General features: G+C 38.7%; 2 protein-coding genes and 1 pseudogene across 3 annotated transcripts; 2 read left to right on the top strand and 1 right to left on the bottom strand.

Moving 5' to 3' along the window:
- Positions 1 to 4: 4 nt before the first annotated feature.
- Positions 5 to 2038, top strand: LOC143592126 (protein unc-13 homolog; annotated as a pseudogene). The gene is made up of 3 exons (XR_013145859.1): positions 5 to 22; positions 103 to 292; positions 862 to 2038. The product of XR_013145859.1 is annotated as a protein unc-13 homolog (transcript).
- A 4836-nt stretch (positions 2039 to 6874) lies between these two features.
- LOC143592123 (uncharacterized) lies at positions 6875 to 8927 on the top strand. The gene is made up of 3 exons (XM_077072117.1): positions 6875 to 7409; positions 7907 to 8247; positions 8340 to 8927. Exons 1-3 carry the CDS (start codon positions 6875 to 6877, stop codon positions 8925 to 8927), a joined length of 1464 nt encoding a protein of 487 aa, XP_076928232.1.
- Positions 8928 to 9448: 521 nt separating this feature from the next.
- Positions 9449 to 18688, bottom strand: LOC143592122 (polyubiquitin-like). The gene is made up of 3 exons (XM_077072116.1): positions 18635 to 18688; positions 16278 to 17973; positions 9449 to 9707 (listed from the first exon to the last, which is right to left on the bottom strand). Exons 2-3 carry the CDS (start codon positions 17971 to 17973, stop codon positions 9574 to 9576), a joined length of 1830 nt encoding a protein of 609 aa, XP_076928231.1. The 5' UTR covers positions 18635 to 18688; the 3' UTR covers positions 9449 to 9573.
- Positions 18689 to 19235: the final 547 nt, after the last annotated feature.

Raw genomic sequence — 19235 nt, forward strand, 5'->3', positions numbered from 1 at the left:
TGACCGAAATCTTCAACAAGAGGTGGGTCCCAAATAATTTGGTTTCTTTTAGTAATTAATTCATGTTTAAATGTCACGAGCTAATAATTCTTTAATAAGTAGGTATGGAATCCCCGAGCCAATCAAGATGGATACGCGCCTTCGGCTGTTGAAGTGCTGAGAATTATTGATGAAACTTTGGATGCGTTTTTTCAACTGCCAATTCCAATGCATCCTGCATTACTTCCTGATTTGATTGTTGGTCTTGATAGATGTCTACAGTATTACACAAGCAAAGTAAAATCGGGCTGTGGTAATTGTTTTATGTTCAGCTATAAAACACATTATTTTAGGTTATTTTAATTTTAATTTTGGCTGTTCAAAAAGCTCACGGCTCATTTGTAAATAAGAGCCGGGCCAGCTCAGTCTGTAAACAAGTGCGGACCAAGGTCGGCTTGTGGCTCACTCATTAGCTGGATCGTTAAAATCAAAGCTCAATTTATATATACACAAGCTGTATATATCTCAGTATTAAGAGAGTTTTCTCTATTTTTTTTTATTCTTTTCATTATAAAAGGTCATACGGCTCTAAAGTACGTATATGAATTCTGCATTAGTTTTATGTTACAAATTTATTTTTTGTATATATATATATACACACACACACCATTATATGCAAAATATAAAATTTAAAATCTAAAATCTTCTAAAAATAAACAAACCGGCTTGACGAGCCACGGGGCTAACTCGATCTTTAGACAAGCTGTGCTCGTGCTCAGCATTTCAGCTTACGAATATGAACGAGCCGAGCCCAAGCCCACCCTGGCTCGGCTCATTTACATCCCTTTATTTAGTATTCACTGTTTATTTATTTATGTGCAGGAACAAGGATTACATTTATTCCACAGATGCCAGCATTAACCGCGATGTGCAACTGAGGCAAAATTCCACGGTGTTTTTAAGAAAAAGGAAAAACCAACCAGCTTACAAAGAAGGAATTCTCAAGTCACCACGACAAATGGCGATAACAATAACGGGTTTGGAGTACCACAACTATGCGTACGCATAAACACACTCCAACGTATACACACCGAGCTCGAAGTTCTAGAAAAAAGAATCATAACCCTTTAAGAAACTCTGAATCTGCCCACGTCGAAGACTTTTCAAACGGGTTATCAAAACGCTTTGAGCTCACACCCGGTGCATGTTTAGAAGGAATCCAACAACTTTGTGAGTCAGCAGCTTACAAGATCGTGTTCCACGATCTTAGCCATTGTTTATGGGACGGTTTGTATGTCGGTGAACCCGCATCTTCCACAATCGAACAATTTATTCAAGAGCTCGAACAGAACTTAATGGTTATAGCTGAAACGGTTCACGAGCAGGTTCGAACACGATTCGTTGCTGAAATAATGAAAGCGTCTCTCGAAGGGTTTTGTTGGTTTTACTTGCGGGTGGCCCGTCTCGGTCTTTTACCCGACAAGATTGTCAAATAATTGAAGACGATTTCAAGTCGATTAAAGATTTGTTTTGGGCAAATGGTGACGGGTTACCAATGGATGTCATTAATAAGTTTTCAAGTACCGCGAGAGATGTTATTCCACTTTTCAGAACCGAAACCGAGAACATCATCGAGCGATTTAGACGTTTGACTTTAGAGACTTACGGGTCATCTGCTAAATCTAGACTCCCGTTACCTGCAACCACGGGCCAGTGGGGGCCGTCTGACCCAAACACGCTTTTACGTGTCTTGTGTTACCGAAACGATGATGCTGCTTCAAAGTTTCTCAAGAAAACCTACAACTTGCCCAAGAAGCTATGATGATTACGATTATGGTGATATATGTACAGTTTGTTGAATCAAGCCCGCGTTTGAAGTCGAAGATTTAATTATTGTTGTAGCTCGCTCGGTGTTTATATAAGTTTATCGGAACCTGTTGTGTTTCTAGGCTGCATTTTTTGATTGTTTTTGTTTTCATGGAAATTTGGTATTTTTGAGACCTAAATATATTGTAAGGATTTATTTAAGGTCATGTATAGTATTATATTCATTATTAAACTTGGTTTCGTTTACTATTTGGTTAAAATATGTTGTATGCTGTATAAGAGTATCGGTTTCATTTGTGTTGAAGATCAATGAGTTAACTCTAGACATATATTGATATGTTTGCTAACTCTGCTGCGCTTGTGGTATTCGATGCAAAACAATTTGTATGAACCTAGCATTTCCGCTATCTACAAACGATGTGGGTAAAACCCACCGTGCATAGTTAAGCATGTTTGGATGCATGTTTGGATGAGGGTATAACTTAGAAGGGTGACATCCTTGATATCTTTAGGAAACCAAACAAATCTGTGACTATGTGTGAAATGTACAATATTAGTTGGTGTGAGAGGTTGAATGATTGCAAATGGTATGAAAGACATTTTGCGTTGTCTTGGATGTTTGGAAAAACCTAATCGAGGCATACGAGCCCTCAGAGTGTTCGTGGGACTACTTTAGGTGAATCTTTGTCAAGGGCGATGTGTCCATATGAAGATGATTGTAACATCTTAGGCAAATCTCACACATGTAGCAAACAGAGTGGATGAGTTCATAAGGTGCATCCAGCCTCGGATACAATTAGTGAATTTAAGTTAATTGGATGTGGATGAAGGAATAATCCAACATTTACTTGTGCTTGGGTGAGAGTAATTCGAAGATGGTTTCCTTGTGGAACATTTTCACTCGGGCAACAAGAAACAGATTCTTCAACTCCTTAAGGACAAAACATATAATATTGATTGGCTTCAAAGAAAGAATGTTACATCATATGTTAAATGTGAAAAATATAACACATCCACACTTGTTACATAACAGTTAGCATAACATAATCACTATAACATGAAGACCCTGGTTATATCAAGACCGAAGAAACACCAGCATTGGATATTTGATTCTTGGATAATACACGCCATTTATCAATGTACGCCATTGTGTCTAGGTCCATGTCAGGAAGTTTGCGTGTTTTCAGTATTTTAAGGATCTTTTTAGATTTACCAAGAAGCCGAGCCGCAGTTACAATGTCTTCTTCTCTTTTCTCTATAACCTTGTGATGACACTTCGTAGTTATGACACGTGGTAAGTTCGTAAAGCAAGCAAATAGTACATCTGCAATCATACTTATAACCAACTCAAATATTTCCTCATCACTAGGCCAATGTTCTTGGTCATTGCAGTACAACAATATGGTTTGGCTAATTCTGTACATGGAATTTGCAGCTACGAACCTATGTACCGAGTGATCTAAGCTATCAATTCTAGACTTTTTAAACTGTATCACAACTTTTACTGCTTCATCACCTAACCACTGAAGGATCTCCCTAGATGTTTTTCCTTTGTGTGCATCATTTCGAAGATCAATTCGTAGCCACTTGCTACATGATTCGAGTGTAGTCCAAACACGCCTAGATGCTTTTCTTGTCTTGACCAAATCTTCGATATTTGCATTGAGATTTTCTTCAACATGTCTAACAAATTCAAGACCTTCTCCAACACCGACAAGTAACTCGTTAACAATGTGGTTCGGTATGTTAGGAAGTGCAAGTGCAATGGTTGTTAATGTTATTACTACTAGACTCCATGCATTTTGGTTTTCTTTTGAATGTAAAGGTGGGACTTGGTCATTGTCGAACTCTAGTACTCCATTGAATCCTTTAGATTTCTCGAGAGCTTCATTAGATCAATTGGATCTTTCTTTTCTGACTCGTGAAGAAGTTGAGTTATAGAACTCAACATATTTCTTAACAACCACTTCGACAACTTTGTATCCTCTTCGATCTGTAGAACATAACTAGTATATTCCTCTACCTCTGATTTCGCATTTGTGTTGGATGCATTTCGTTCCTCCTTTAACCTTTCTAACAAAGGTGTGCATAAGTAACAACACCATGACAACACGATGAAAAGTGATTTGGGCACGAGACATATTGTTTTGCATATAACCACAAATGTCGTTTGAAGCGCTATACAAGCATTCAAAACCATTTTTTTGAAACTATGGAAAACTACTTCGAAATGACGGCCTCGAATATGTGAATGAACATGAATGTGTCTCCACTGCTTAAGCCTTTGAGTCCAATATTTCTCAACTTTGAACATGTTTAAATGGTTAACCCTCCATCTTATGGAGTCGTTGAAATATCCGATAGCGATAAAACATCTAAAAACAGGTGCTATACAACCTACCAGAATCCCAAATAATTGCATAACCAAAATGATTAAAATTGATCACTTATAATCTGATTCTCCATACCATAAAACTGTTAGTGATGTATTCTGAAACAAGTCTAGCAAAACAAAAAGTGTCTTAATAACCACACCTAAGCACATAACTCCAAGAGCATAACATATAGGTGAACATGCAATCACAAACTGAGGATTACCGGACGTTGCCATCATCCAACTTTTCTTGACATTACGTCTTAGTTCCTTTGAATAGAAGTTAACCTTCAGTAAAGTTGAATCTTATTCTTGCAATTTCAAGTACTTGTGTTCTATAATACTTTTAGATGTTGGGACCATCAAAGCTACGGAAAATGGCAATATAACGGGAAATATCAAAAATATCATATCTATAGAGGCCAAGGAAATCACTCGTGTACACGATTGAATCAACATTGTTTACAATTATGGTGATTATGAGGATACCTAGTGCTATAATATTCACCAAAAGTTCTTTGTCACCCATAAGCCCTAAAGAAGGGAGGAAGTTTGCTAACATAGTGAACAAGAAATAGATGCCGAAATACTTTGCTTGCTTATTGTAAAATCCAGGCATTTCGGTAGTTAGATCCATTGTTAGCTTCATTGCTATTGCTATTAGTGTGACCGAGGCAGCATTGATAGTGAAAATTTTGCATGGAAATTAACCAGAGTTTTCGTCGTCGAATGGCTTGAATGGCATCGACCGCCACTGCAAGAGTGCAAACCAAAGATGCTCCACTAATATACAACCCAACCCATGGCATAGCATCCTTAGGAGATGTCATATCTTGCTAAACAAAACTCAAAACAATAATAAAACAACTAACAAGCAAGAATTACCTAAGCTTGATGCATATAGAAAAATATTTCCACACAAGTAAGAGGAAGAGTGGTGAATGGTGATGGTTCCATTTGTTTTTTTTCTTTTCAACTTGTTTTTTTGTATGTTTCTTATCCTTTCATTTTCATAGGCCAAACTTGTTGAAAATTATTTTTTGTATTTTTATTATCTTTTCATTCTCATGGGCCATTCTTGTTGAAAAATAATTGATCAAGTCAATTTATTGAAAAAGAACTTTCTGGCCTTCATGCACGTCGCCAGGGGTGATCAAACGGGTCTTACACGCCAAGACCGACCTGACCCGGTTAATGGTAAGGACTAGACAGGTTTTTCCGGTTCTAGAAGGCTAGAACAATCATCCAGGAAGCATGTTTCAACTTGGACAGCTTTATTTTAGATGTTGGGCTTGGGCAGACCAATCAGTATTGGGCTTGCTTGAAGCCCATGAGTACACGATTGGAGTCTGGAGATGGCCAATTTCAAGAATAGTGGGCTCTCAAAAAATCATATGCTCTCACTAACGAATCACACTTGTTCTTGAATTTGCAAATAGTTTATGTAGATTAATATCAAAATAGTGGCATTGAGTCAAACTTGTAATCATGGCCGATTAAGACATTAAGTGCAACCAAAGGCAAGTGTAAAATGGTTTCTGGATTTGTTGGTTCGAACCTATATATAAATTTTATCCAAAATAAAGATTCAATAATGGTGTGAATTTATGGCACGATACGAATTTGATATGCAATTCGTGGCTTTTAGTTTGGAAGGTCCTATCATCTAACCTCTCTCCATATGATAAGTTCTAACACACTATACGACATTGGTTTTAGCTAGCTATATAAAGAGATCTCATAGAGTTCCATAAATCGATTGCAGTTATTGAAGAAACACAAAACTAAACCGGAGTCTAGATGACTATTTCCAGAGAGTGAATGGGGACTGAAATCCTTGAATATGACGAACAAATTAGATCTGCATAACGCCTTGTTACAGAAAAAAGGGGGGGAGGGGTATTTCTATAACCGCTCTCCGGCATGAGAATCAATATAGTGGATGTCATTTTGCGCAGGACCCAACGTGCAATTGTGCAGTAGGGTTGTCTCCGCTGCAAAATTGTTGTATGTACATGCGGCGCCTCCCCGTTGAGCTATTTCTTCATGCGCAGCTGTTTGGTACCTTCTATTCAGGTGGTGTCTCCAACTCTCCGTGTTGGTCTTTCAAGGGGTAGAGAGCCTATAGTTTGTCCCTTTTGCGTTTTCCTTTCAATGACTTGGACCCAGCTTTTGTTAGTTTTCCATTATCCTTATTTCTTGCTGGTGCATTTGAAAATTGAGAAATGAGGTACTTTTTTTATAGCAAGAGGCAATCTCTTTGACAAAGTTGGTTGACATAAAGGTTCTAAGCCTTTCATAGTGATATTTTTAGAGTTGGGTATATATGTAATTACACGAGTATATAACGGGGTATACGTAATTTTTTCTAGAAAGGACATTTCAATTTGCATTTTTATTCCATTTTGAAAATATCCCAATAACGTGTTTACTATTATTGTCCAACAATTTGATACTTATACTTCAACATGTCAGGTCCATGAGAATGAAAGAAAATAAAGTGGTGGCCATTTCAATTTTCTTTTCTAGAAGTTGCAAAGAACTTCTCATATCATTCTTATATTCCTATAAGTATCAAGCTCTAAAACTTAAATTTTAATCTTTATATTATTTAGCAAGATGAAATCTCCTGAGGATGCCATACCATGGGTGGGCTTGTATATTTTTGGAGCATCACTAGTGTGCACACTCGCAATGGCGGTCGATGCCATTGAAGGCATTCGAAAACAAAAACTGCGGTTTCCATGCAAATTTTTCACCATTAATGCCGCTTCAATCACACTAATAGCAATAGCAATGAAGCTACCGGTAGATCTAACTACCGACATGAGTGACGTCGGCTACATTGGTTTTATGGCTAAAGAGGGGAGCCTTATTTTCTTGTTAACCATGTTAGCCAACTTTCTCCCGTCGTTAGGGCTTATGAGCGACAAGGAACTTCTAGCAAACGTCGTAGCGTTGGGTATCCTCGTTATCACCGTTAATGTAAATGCATGGATCAAGTCCCTTACCGGGGTGTTTACATTAAACATGCTTGGTCTCATATCTTTGATATATCCTCTTACATGGATATTTTCGGTAGCGTTGGAAGTTCCAACGTCTAGGAGAATTCAAGAACACCGGCAAAAGGAGTTTCTCAAACTAGATTCAACGTCTCGCCAAGAAATCAACTTCTCGTCCAAGGAACTTGTACATTATGTCAAGAAGTACTGGATGTTGGCACAAACAGGCAATCCCCAATTAGTGATTGCTTGCTCACCGGTTTCTTATATTCTAGGGGTTATGTGCTCATTGACGGTCATTTATGTAAGCGTTGATTTGGTAAACAAGATGAGGTACGCATCAAATTTTTGGTATGGAGAATCAAATTATAAGTGGTCAAGCTATGCCATTTTGGTGTGCAATTATTTGGGATTTTAATAGGTTGTATAGCACCCCTTGTTAGATGTTTCACTGTTATGTTCTATCTCAACACCACCAAAAGACGGAGCATGAACCATCTAAACGTGTTCAGAGTCGAAAAATATTGGACCCAGAGCCTTCAACAATGGAAACACGTCCATGTTCATTCACATATTCCAGGCCGTCATTGCAAAATACTTTTCCATAATTTCAAAAACATGATTTTAAACATTTGCATAGTTATTCAAACAATAGTTGTAGTCATATGTAAACTAATATTTGTTGTTCCAACATCTTTTATTGTCTTGTTCTCATTTCTTAAAGGGTTTAAAGATGCATCAAATGCATCTAACAACAGTTGGAGATCAGAGATGGAAATGTATGCTAGCTATATTCAACAATTTGACGATCAGGCGAACCTTTCAAAGAAGTTATTAAGAAATATGCTCGATTCTATGAACCGACTTCTTCAAGAGTCTAACACGAAGGAGCCACGAAATCTTATAAATCTTCTAGAGAAGTCTACCGGGTTCAAAGGAGTTGTGGAGTTCAAAAATGACCAAGTCCCACCTTTATATCCAGACGAACCACCGAATTCTTGGAGCCTAGTAGTAGTGACTTTGACAGCCATTGCCGTTGCACTTCCGAACGTCGCCAATGACCATGTTAAAGGGGGTTACTTTCTAGCATAAGGGAAGGCCTACACATTGTAAATCACATTGAAGAAAGTCTCAATACAAATGTTGAATTGGTAAAGGCGAGAAAATCCGCTAGATGGCTATGGACAGAAGTTGAAGTATACAACAGGTGGCTACACATTGAGCTTCAAAAGAAGACTTGCAAAGCAGAAACATCAAAGGAGATTCTTCAGCGGTTGGGTGACGAAGCCGTAAAAGTTGTGATACAATTCAAGAGCCGCAAAGGGGACGGTCTAGATCACTCACTTCATAAGTTCATTGCAGCAAGTTCCATGTACAAACTCAGTCGAACCATACTGTTCGAGTGCGGTGAGCAACAAAATTGGGAAAATGATGAAGAACTATTCAAGCATATATCTATTATTATCTCGGACATATTATGTGCTTGTTTTACCAACTTACCATGTGTCATAAAAATGAAGTGTCATCACGATGCTATAGAGGAAAGGGCGGATAGCATCTGGTCTGCTGCTCAACTTCTAGGTAGATCGAAGAAGATCCTTAAGATCCTAAAAGCGCATCAACTTCCTCACATAGATCTAGACTCGATGGCCTACATTGATAACTGGTGTACGTTACAAAAGAGTGAAATGACCCTTGCTTGCGCTTCTTCCAAGAGGACTCAACTAGCCTTCTTCAAGTTGTAGTGAATTGGTCATCGCAACTATATTAATTAGTGTGTTCACCAAGTTTATTATCTGTTAACAGAATTAATTGGATTTTTTTAGGTATGATTGTTAAGTATTCTGTCTCTGCTTTGAATATTGGGATAGTTAATGACATTTTATTATCATTATCTTGTAATTCAAACATTTACATCTCTGTATTTAAAAAGTGATAATCAATATATGAAAAAAAACCTCATATACTTTCAACATCCATTGATTGAAGGGTCATCATCGTCATCAATATGAATTTAGAATCAACATTATTCTAGAGACGACGAAACCGAACCGTCAATGTTTTTTTTTTGAATAGCCTCAAGCATAACGGCTTGATTGAAAATGAATATATATACTAGGCATATTTTAGGTGCATGCTTTATTAGGTATATTCGTCGATATTTGGTTCAACAATACAAATATACAATAGGCATGAAACCAGAAACCAAGCAAATCACTCACTTGTTTTTAGCTCATCAACATATACAAAACAAACACAAAAGATAAATCCATAAAAACCATTTATTATTCAAATTTCAAAGTAGCAAACAAACCACATAAACACATACCAACACAACTTTTTGTTTCAACATCCAAACACCATCAGCAAACCAACAATCAACACAAACATCTAAAACCCACCACGTAGACGAAGAACAAGGTGAAGGGTGGACTCCTTCTGGATGTTATAATCAGCGAGTGTGCGTCCATCTTCAAGCTGCTTCCCAGCAAAGATCAGCCTCTGCTGATCCGGTGGGATCCCCCCATGTCATGTGTAAAGAAGATGGTTGTAGTGAAAGTAATGTTTATTACTGAAGGTGTGAGAAATACATAAACAACTACATCTATTTATACACAAATAAACCCTAGCTATCAACCCATAAAAGGCCCATGGGCTTTAGCCAACTATATGGGCTAAAACCCTAATTATAACTAAATACAACTAACACTCCTCCTCAAGTTGGAGCATAGATGTTAATCATGCCCAACTTGTTACAAATAAAATCTATCTGAGCTTTTCGGAGCGGTTTAGTTAGAATGTCTGCTAGCTGAAAATTTGTCTTCACATGAACTGGTTGAATGGAAGGAGGATCAGTTTGTGTGCCTACTACTCGATCTCTGATAAGGTGGCAGTCGACCTCAATATGTTTTGTCCTCTCATGAAATACTTGATTCTTGGCTATGTGAATGGCTGACTGACTATCACAGTATAACCTCATCAAGTCATTAGAAACAACCCCGAGCTCTCTGAGAAGACGACGAACCCATGTCATCTCTGATGTTACATCTGCCATGGCTCTATACTCCGATTCGGCACTCGACCGGGAAACCGTGTGTTGCTTCTTACTCTTCCATGATACAAGATTTCCTCCAACAAACATACAATATCCGGTGGTAGATCGTCGAGAAATCGGACAACCTGCCCAATTTGCATATGAGAACCCTGATATCCGACCATCTCCTTCTTCCGTGAAGGCACCTACACGACAATGACCCTGATCGGAGTATAATATACCCAAGCCAGGTGAGGTCTTAAGATATCTTAAGACACGAAGGGCAGCATCCCAGTGACCGGTGTATGGTGTAGCCATAAATTGGCTCAGAACACTGACAGTAAATGAGATATCCGGTCGTGTGACGGTTAAATAATTAAGCTTACCAACCAACCGTCTGTATCGCTCAGGATCTTTCATTGGACCTCCTTCCTTTGGGAGGAGTTTCTTTGTAGGAAGCATTGGGGTATCAACAGGTTTACAACCCAGTAAGCCACATTCAGTTAACATATCAAGAACATACTTTCGTTGGGAGAGAAGTATTCCTTGTGGAGAGCGGGATACTTCTATGCCAAGGAAATACCTCAATCGACCTAAGTCGCTGACCTGAAACTGAGACTGAAGAAACTGCTTGAGTTCGATAATCCCGACCTCGTCATCACCTGTGATTATAATGTCATCCACATAAACAACAACGATAATCCTCTTTCCTTTCTGGTGTCTAAAGAAGACAGAGTGATCGTAGGCACTCCGAGTCATCCCAAACTGTCCCATAACACTAGAGAATCGACCAAACCATGCCCTGGGAGACTGTTTAAGACCATATAGAGAACGACGTAGCCTGCAAACTTTCGAGGCCTCCTCCTCAACAACGAACCCTGGGGGCTGCTCCATATATACCTCCTCCTCAAGAACACCATTAAGAAAGGCGTTCTTGACATCAAGCTGGTGGAGCGGCCAATGATTAATGGCAGCAAGAGCGATACAAATACGGACAGATGGCATTTTAGCAACCGGAGAGAAGGTTTCATCGTAATCAATGCCATATGCCTGAGAATACCCTTTTGCAACCAACCGAGCCTTTAAGCGGTGTAAGGAGCCATCCGGGTGTAGTTTAACCGTAAACACCCAACGACAACCAACAATACGCTTCCCTTTAGGAAGTGTTTCAAGATCCCATGTATGATTGGACTTTAGAGCCCCAATTTCATCTTTCATAGCCTGTCTCCATCCTGGGTGAGCGAGAGCGCTCGTCACATTTTTGGGAATCGGGTAGGAATCAAGGGTAGTGGTGTACGCATGAGATTCAGGAGATAGGTGGGTGTAGGCAACATAGTCCTGAATTGGGTAACGAGTACATTTCCGGGGATCCTTGCGAAAGGAAATAGGTATATCGGGAAGTGGGGCACCAGGAGGATCTTAAACGGGAGTATCAGAGGTCGTTGGATCGGGTAAGGATGTATTAGTGAGAGGTGTGGATTGCTCAGATGTAGACGGAGTATCGGAGGGTATTTCGGGGTCGTGGCCAGGGTGTGAATCAAGAGTCGCTGATGTTTGACCCCTACCCCGCCTAGCATATGTGAAAAGCAGTGGCGGAGATTCTGTCGGTGGGTCAGAATCAGTAGAGATTGGATCGGTAAAAGGAATTGACACAGGAATGGTGGGGATGAAGGGAGATGTGGGTATATCGAGGTCGGGAAACGGGTCAGAAACAGGAGTGGAACACTCGGGAAAGTAAGGAGACTCGTGAAAAGTGACATCGGCACTGGTAAAGTATCGGTGAAGTGATGGGCTATAGCATCGATACCCTTTTTGAACCCGTGAGTAACCAAGAAAGACACAACGAATGGCTCGAGGATCAAGTTTGATGGTTTTTGGACTATGGTCATGAACATAGGCGACGCAACCAAATACTTTAGGTGCGAGAGGAAATGGATCATCGTTGGGAAATAGTACAGAAAACGGTGTTTTACCATGAAGAACGGTTGAGGGCATGCGATTAATCAGATATGTGGCAGTGAGAACGGCATCTCCCCAAAAATGATGAGGAACACGTGATTGGATCATGATTGTGCGAGCAACATCCAATATGTGACGATTTTTGCGTTCGGACACACCATTTTGTTGAGATGTATAAGCACACGATGATTCATGAATAATGCCGTTGGTTTTTAAGTATGAAGAAAAGTCGGTGGAAAAATATTCTTTAGCATTATCAGATCGTAAAGTTTTAATGGTGGTGTTAAATTGGTTTTGAACATAAGCATTAAATTCTCGAAATATGGAAAATACCTCACTACGAGATTTCAACAAATAAACCCAAGTAGTGCGAGAATAGTCATCAATAAAGGTAATAAAATATTCAAAACCCAACGTAGATTTGATAGGGCAAGGACCCCATATGTCACACCCCGACCAAAGGCGGCGGAACATGCCCGGGTGCAACGATTGCTCATAACCGCATGACACTATTTAAAGCGACAATATTTAACAAACTCATTTCATTTCACAACATCGAAAATGTCACATAACCAAATATTCATAACTCAAATACAACAAAATATAACAAAATATAGCAAATCAAATATTGTTCATTTTTGCTAATATCCTAACGGTATTTGTGATGTTTTCTTCACCGAACTCCATAATCAACCTAGATGCAAACCTGTAACATTTCATAAAATAAAGTTTATCAACACAAAGGTTGGTGAGCAATTCATAAGTTTGAACAATAGATATATAGTATGAATAGCCACAAAACTAGTATACAAAACCATAAATAATAGCTATAAACTTGGATAAATAGTTATCGCTAACAAGTTAGCGACACCCAACTATAAGGGGTTGCCAAATAGTTTAGGATTTTATAGTTATCGTTAATTGCATTACGTTAACGACACCTTGCCATGAGGGGTTGCCAAATGGGCTAGGATTTATAGTTCCACCATCCAAAAGCGATAAACACATAGTCAAATAAGCATAGAACACCAAATCGAGCAATTATTCAAGTAAGGTATACAACAACGTTTGTGGTTTAAGACCCAAGTATAAAACATTTAGTTTAGAAAATGTCACCCCCAAAATAAAAGATAGAAAACGGGGTATGAAGTTACTCACATTTAAGTAATAAACTTGAAAGATTGATTATTTGCAGATTTGCCGGAATGACGAGTTTAACGTATGAAGCCTAAATAAAAGAAAGTCTTGGATTTAGAAAGGTTGTCTTGAAGATCTTTAAATAAAATAATTGTTGCAAAAACTAATCAATTAAAGTTCAAGGTTTAAAATGTAACTATTTAAGAATTTATAATAATAACCCTTTTAAAAAATGTAAGTTTGCTCAAAACCGGGTTAAAGTATCTAACCTTAATATTTACTTAACCAATGTTAAGTAATAAGGTGGGGAAAATGCTAAAATGCAAGTTCCATTAGGCTAAAGATACTAAAACGGGTTTTTAACGAATGTTCGGGTTGTCGGTTCGGGTCTTGACAAGTGGTCAAACCCAAAGTCAACTTTCCAAAATATTAATTGTTATGAGATAACTCATTAAAACATACTAACACTTAACCAAGTATGTAGATCTATTGTTTAGAACTAACAACGCACGTTAAGCGAGTGTTCGGTTTTGTCGGTCCAAGCTATGTTATGAGATCAAGTTGGATCCAACTATTCCAAGTGCTTAAGAAAATAATTAAAATCAGTTTGTAAACTATTTTTTAAAGTAATATACAAGTCTTGATAACTAAAAACACACTTGTGTGTCTTAAGCGAGTAAAAGTCGGTATAGTTCGGTCTCCATCTCACAAATAGTTCATAGATGGTTTCTACATGCCCAAATATCATAGAACTTGTATATTGGTTTATAAATGAAGAAAACTTAAATTTTACAACAAAAAAAGTTAACTACAAGTCTTTTAAGCAAAAGTTTCGGTTTAGTTCGGTTTCCATCTCCCAACGAGTTCATAGATGGATTCCATATGCTTAATATCAAAGAACTTGTAAAAATGATTTTTGAAACTCAAATCTAGCAATAAACATGTTTAAACAACTATTTTAACAAAAGTAGTAAACAAAAGTTCGGTTTCCGGTTTGGACTAGTTTCGGTTAAACCGAGGTTAGTCTTATACAAACCCACACCATGGAACTTGTAAATAAGATGAACAAACTAAAGGGTTAGAAGTTAGTCATAAGTGATATGTATAATAAGTTATGTGTGTGTAAATATATATCAAGAACACGAAGTCCTCCATGAAGCCTTGCCTTATGACATTCGAAACTTAACCAACCAAAGTCGGTGAAGTAACAAATAAAGGAAACAAGGGGTGTGTATTATATATATGTTGTACCACCATATTCAAGAGTTAGTAATGTTAGATGAACAAGTTAGAATGAAAGACTATAGTTAGTTTGACTTGAGAAGTCAAAACTTCAAAAATACATAAGAAATAACAACCTTGAATCTATGGAGTTTGAGAGAGTTTTTTGGAGATGTAGCAAGAGTAAAATGAAGAAGATGGGTGTGTATATATAGGGAAGGAGTGAAGGGTTGGGTATAAAGATTCTTTTATGGTTTGCATAAAAATGGGTATGTTTAAATGGTCAAACAATGCATAATATAAAAAAAAAACAATATTTTATATATTTTAAATGACAAGATCTAATATTTTATATATTTGAAATGTTCGGGTTACAAACGGGTCGGGTTTACATAACAAAAGTGACCCGAAATTGACGAATGTCACACCATACATCAGAATGCAACAGTTCAAAACAGGAACTGACTCGATTGGGCACCCTAGGGGGATAGGGACGCCCGGTATGTTTACCAAGTTGACACGACACACAATGAAAATTAAAAGACGAAAGTGGTAAATCTGGTCGCATTTGCCTTAGAACCGTTGTAGAGGGATGACCTAACCGACAGTGAGCCTCCCTGACAGCGGAATCACATAAGTTTGCTACAAGATACGAAAACGGGGATATACGATAGAGACCTCCTGATTCAAAACCAGTACCAATTACCCGATTTGTTCCTAGTTCATGAAAAACGCAGTGAGTTGGGTAAAAGGTCACATAACAGTTGTTTTGTTTGGTAATCTGACTCACTGAACAAAGACTGGTAGGAAATTTAGGAACAAATAGGATAGAAGACAGTTTTAGGTTTTCCGAGTTACTGATGGATCCTATGCCGAGAACGGGACATGAAGATCCATCGGCAAGACGTACCGATGCACGGGAAACATTTTGAAGACTAGAAAAAATACCCCGATTCCCAGTCATGTGATGTGTGGCTCCAGAATCAATCACCCATGATAAGTCAAAGCTAGAAGGTTTACCTGAATGTGCCGAGCTGGTTTGAGGATGAGGCAACTGGGAGGTAAGAAACCGTTGAATAAGATCATGCTCCTCTTTAGTAAATGTATACATGTATGTATTTTCGCCCATAGTGATACACGAAACTGAAAATTGACTGTGAACAGTAACAAGTGCGGGTGGAGGGCGGGAACAGATTCCGGCGTAAACAGTTACTCGTCGTGAACAGTTAATCCCGGCAGCGAACAGTAATTCCGGCAGCGAACAGTAACTTTCCGGCAGTGAACAGTAATTTTCGCGTGAACAGTGTTTTCCGGCGTGAACAGTAATTTCCGGCGTGAACAGTGTTTCCGCGCGATGAGCAGTACCAGTGAACAGTGATTCCGCGTGAACAGTGCTTGTCAGTGAACAGTAGTTTCACGGTCGAAAAGAAAAAAAAAAGGATTTCGTGACAGGACAGAACAACAAGGCAGGAGCTTGTTTCAGATCTGAAGGCTGCTGGTGACGGCTGGTCAGACTCAGGTTCGGGTCAGATCGCGGCTAGGGTTTGGATCGAGAGCCGTAGCTCTGATACCATGTAAAGAAGATGGTTGTAGTGAAAGTAATGTTTATTACTTGAAGGTGTGAGAAATACATAAACAACTACATCTATTTATACACAAATAAACCCTAGCTATCAACCCATAAAAGGCCCATAGGCTTTAGCCAACTATATGGGCTAAAACCCTAATTATAACTAAATACAACTAACATCATGTATCTTCGCCTTCACATTGTCGATAGTATCCGAGCTCTCCACCTCCAAAGTTATGGTCTTACCGGTCAACGTCTTCACAAATATCTGCATGCCTCCCCTAAGCCTCAACACCAGACGCAAAGTTGACTCTTTCTGGATATTGTAATCCGCAAGGGTTCGACCATCCTCCAACTGTTTACCCGCGAAGATCAGCCTCTGCTGGTCTGGTGGGATCCCTTCCTTATCCTGAATCTTTGCTTTGACATTATCGATTGTGTCTGAGCTCTCAACCTCCAAAGTGATTGTCTTGCCGGTCAATGTCTTCACGAAAATCTGCATACCTCCCCTCAACCTCAACACCAAGTGCAAAGTAGACTCTTTCTGGATGTTATAATCCGCAAGAGTCCTGCCATCTTCCAACTGCTTTCCAGCAAAGATGAGACGCTGCTGGTCCGATGGGATACCCTCTTTATCTTGGATCTTAGCTTTCACGTTATCAATGGTGTCCGAGCTTTCAACTTCCAAGGTGATTGTCTTTCCAGTCAACGTCTTAACGAAGATCTGCATACATCCCCTCAACCTCAAAACCAAATGAAGGGTGGACTCTTTCTGAATGTTGTAATCTGCAAGAGTCCGACCATCCTCCAACTGTTTGCCAGCAAAGATGAGCCTCTGTTGGTCTGGTGGGATACCCTCCTTGTCTTGAATCTTTGCTTTAACATTATCAATAGTGTCTGAGCTCTCAACTTCCAAAGTGATTGTCTTTCCAGTCAACGTCTTCACAAAGATCTGCATTCCTCCCCTAAGCCTCAACACCAAATGCAAGGTACTCTCTTTTTGGATATTGTAATCAGCAAGAGTCCTACCATCCTCCAATTGCTTACCAGCAAAGATAAGCCTTTGTTGATCTGGTGGGATACCCTCCTTGTCTTGAATCTTGGCTTTCACATTATCAATAGTGTCTGAGCTTTCAACTTCCAAAGTGATCGTCTTTCCAGTCAAAGTCTTCACGAAGATTTGCATGCCACCACGAATACGGAGGACAAGGTGGAGAGTTGACTCCTTCTGGATGTTGTAATCAGCAAGAGTTCGGCCATCCTCGAGTTGTTTACCAGCAAATATAAGCCTCTGTTGGTCTGGTGGGATGCCCTCCTTATCTTGGATCTTCGCCTTGACGTTATCAATGGTGTCGGAACTTTCAACTTCGAGGGTAATTGTCTTTCCAGTCAAAGTTTTCACAAAGATTTGCATACCACCACGGAGACGGAGGACAAGGTGGAGGGTCGACTCTTTCTGGATGTTGTAATCAGCAAGAGTTCGGCCATCCTCAAGTTTTTTACCAGCAAAGATAAGCCGCTGCTGGTCTGGTGGGATGCCCTCCTTATCTTGGATCTTCGCCTTGACGTTATCAATGGTGTCGGAACTATCAACTTCAAGGGTAATAGTCTTGCCGGTCAAGGTTTTCACAAAGATTTGCATTCCACCACGAAGACGAAGCACGAGGTGGAGAGTTGACTCCTTCTGGATGTTGTAGTCTGCCAAAGTCCGGCCATCTTCGAGTTGTTTACCAGCAAAGATCAAACGCTGCTGGTCTGGAGGAATTCCTTCCTTGTCCTGGATCTTAGCCTTGACATTATCAATTGTGTCGGAACTTTCAACCTCGAGGGTGATGGTCTTGCCAGTAAGAGTCTTAACGAAGATTTGCATCTGTTCCAAAACAATAAACACAAAATAAGTAACAATATACAAACAGATCAATATAACTTTGGCTAAACCTTGATCAAAACAAATTGTCAATAACAATTAATTAAGCGCAGTTAAAAATCAAGACAAACACCTGAATCGTTGTGGAATCGATAAAACAGAGCTTAACAAAAACAAGATCAACAATCAATTACACTGTTAATAACTAAAACAAGAAAACCTAAAACAAAAAGACCTCAATCGATGTATACATATAAGATCCATTAAATCCTAAAACTGTAACCTACTTTAACAAATAAATATTAATAATCCGTATGATTGCTAGATCTAATCAAACTATTTCATAATCAGACCAAACTAAAAGCATATAAACCTAAACATAATAATAATCCAAAAAATCACAAAATATAAAGCTAAAGTCAACCGTTGTTCATCATCACATCAAATCAGCCTAGAAACCATACAAAACTGATACAAATTAAGAGCAGATCGAAGATTTCATACGATTCTAAACAGATTAATATCAATACGATTGCTAGATCTAAAACCTAATTCAACTGTTCATCAACAGAGACCAAATCAGACTAAAATCCGTATAAATCCACAAACTAAACACAGATCTAACAACTCAAAAACAGAAATTAAACTAGATCGTAAGCAATACCTTGAGTGAATTGAAGAAATTGATGAAGAACGAACGGTGAGAGAATTATTATTAATTGATTTGATGAATGAGATGAGAATTGGGGGTGAAATTAGGGTTGTATTTATAGCAGATGGTGCACGCTAAAGAAGGTTAGCGTGACGAGGCGGTTAGGTGATCAATGAACGACAATTTGACACGTGTTGTTGGTGACCGAAGGATGAGGTTTGGAATAAATAAGAGGCGGTGAGATGATTGAATTGAATGGGGTTGCTGAATTCTAGGTTGGCGTCTGGTAGTTGTGTTGGAATATATACAATACAATTTTCAAATTTTATGGCCTTATCTTCTTTCAATTTTATATTTATTTCTTATTTATTGTGATATTTCGATGGAAATATTATGCAGATATTTAGTTTCCTTTTGTTTCTTTTTTTAACGGCCAATCAAAACTTTATAAAATAAAATAAAACGTTACAAGCAAGATATTGGCAAAGATAAAAAAAACCACCAAGCGTATAGCAATACAAGTCAAAAGAACAACGAGACGAAAACAAAACCACCTACTACATCAAAGCTTAAAGCCCCGCCACATCTCCCAAGTAAGACTCGTGTTTTTTCC

Source organism: Bidens hawaiensis, unplaced genomic scaffold, assembly GCF_021521415.1.
Source record: "Bidens hawaiensis isolate Kalapana, Puna unplaced genomic scaffold, B.hawaiensis_p1.1 tig00040539_1, whole genome shotgun sequence".
NCBI lineage: Eukaryota > Viridiplantae > Streptophyta > Magnoliopsida > Asterales > Asteraceae > Bidens > Bidens hawaiensis.

Excerpts from the sequence above, each read along its gene's own strand:
- LOC143592123 (XM_077072117.1), top strand. The coding sequence starts at position 6,875 with ATGGCGGTCGATGCCATTGAAGGCATTCGAAAACAAAAACTGCGGTTT. Across the intron at positions 7,410-7,906 it reads CTGGATGTTGGCACAAACAG|GGTTTAAAGATGCATCAAAT; the intron begins GCAATCCCCAAT and ends CATTTCTTAAAG. Across the intron at positions 8,248-8,339 it reads CGAACGTCGCCAATGACCAT|GCGAGAAAATCCGCTAGATG; the intron begins GTTAAAGGGGGT and ends GAATTGGTAAAG.
- LOC143592122 (XM_077072116.1), bottom strand. The coding sequence starts at position 17,973 with ATGCAAATCTTCGTTAAGACTCTTACTGGCAAGACCATCACCCTCGAG. Across the intron at positions 9,708-16,277 it reads GGCGAAGATACATGATGTTA|GGGGGATCCCACCGGATCAG; the intron begins GTTGTATTTAGT and ends ACACATGACATG.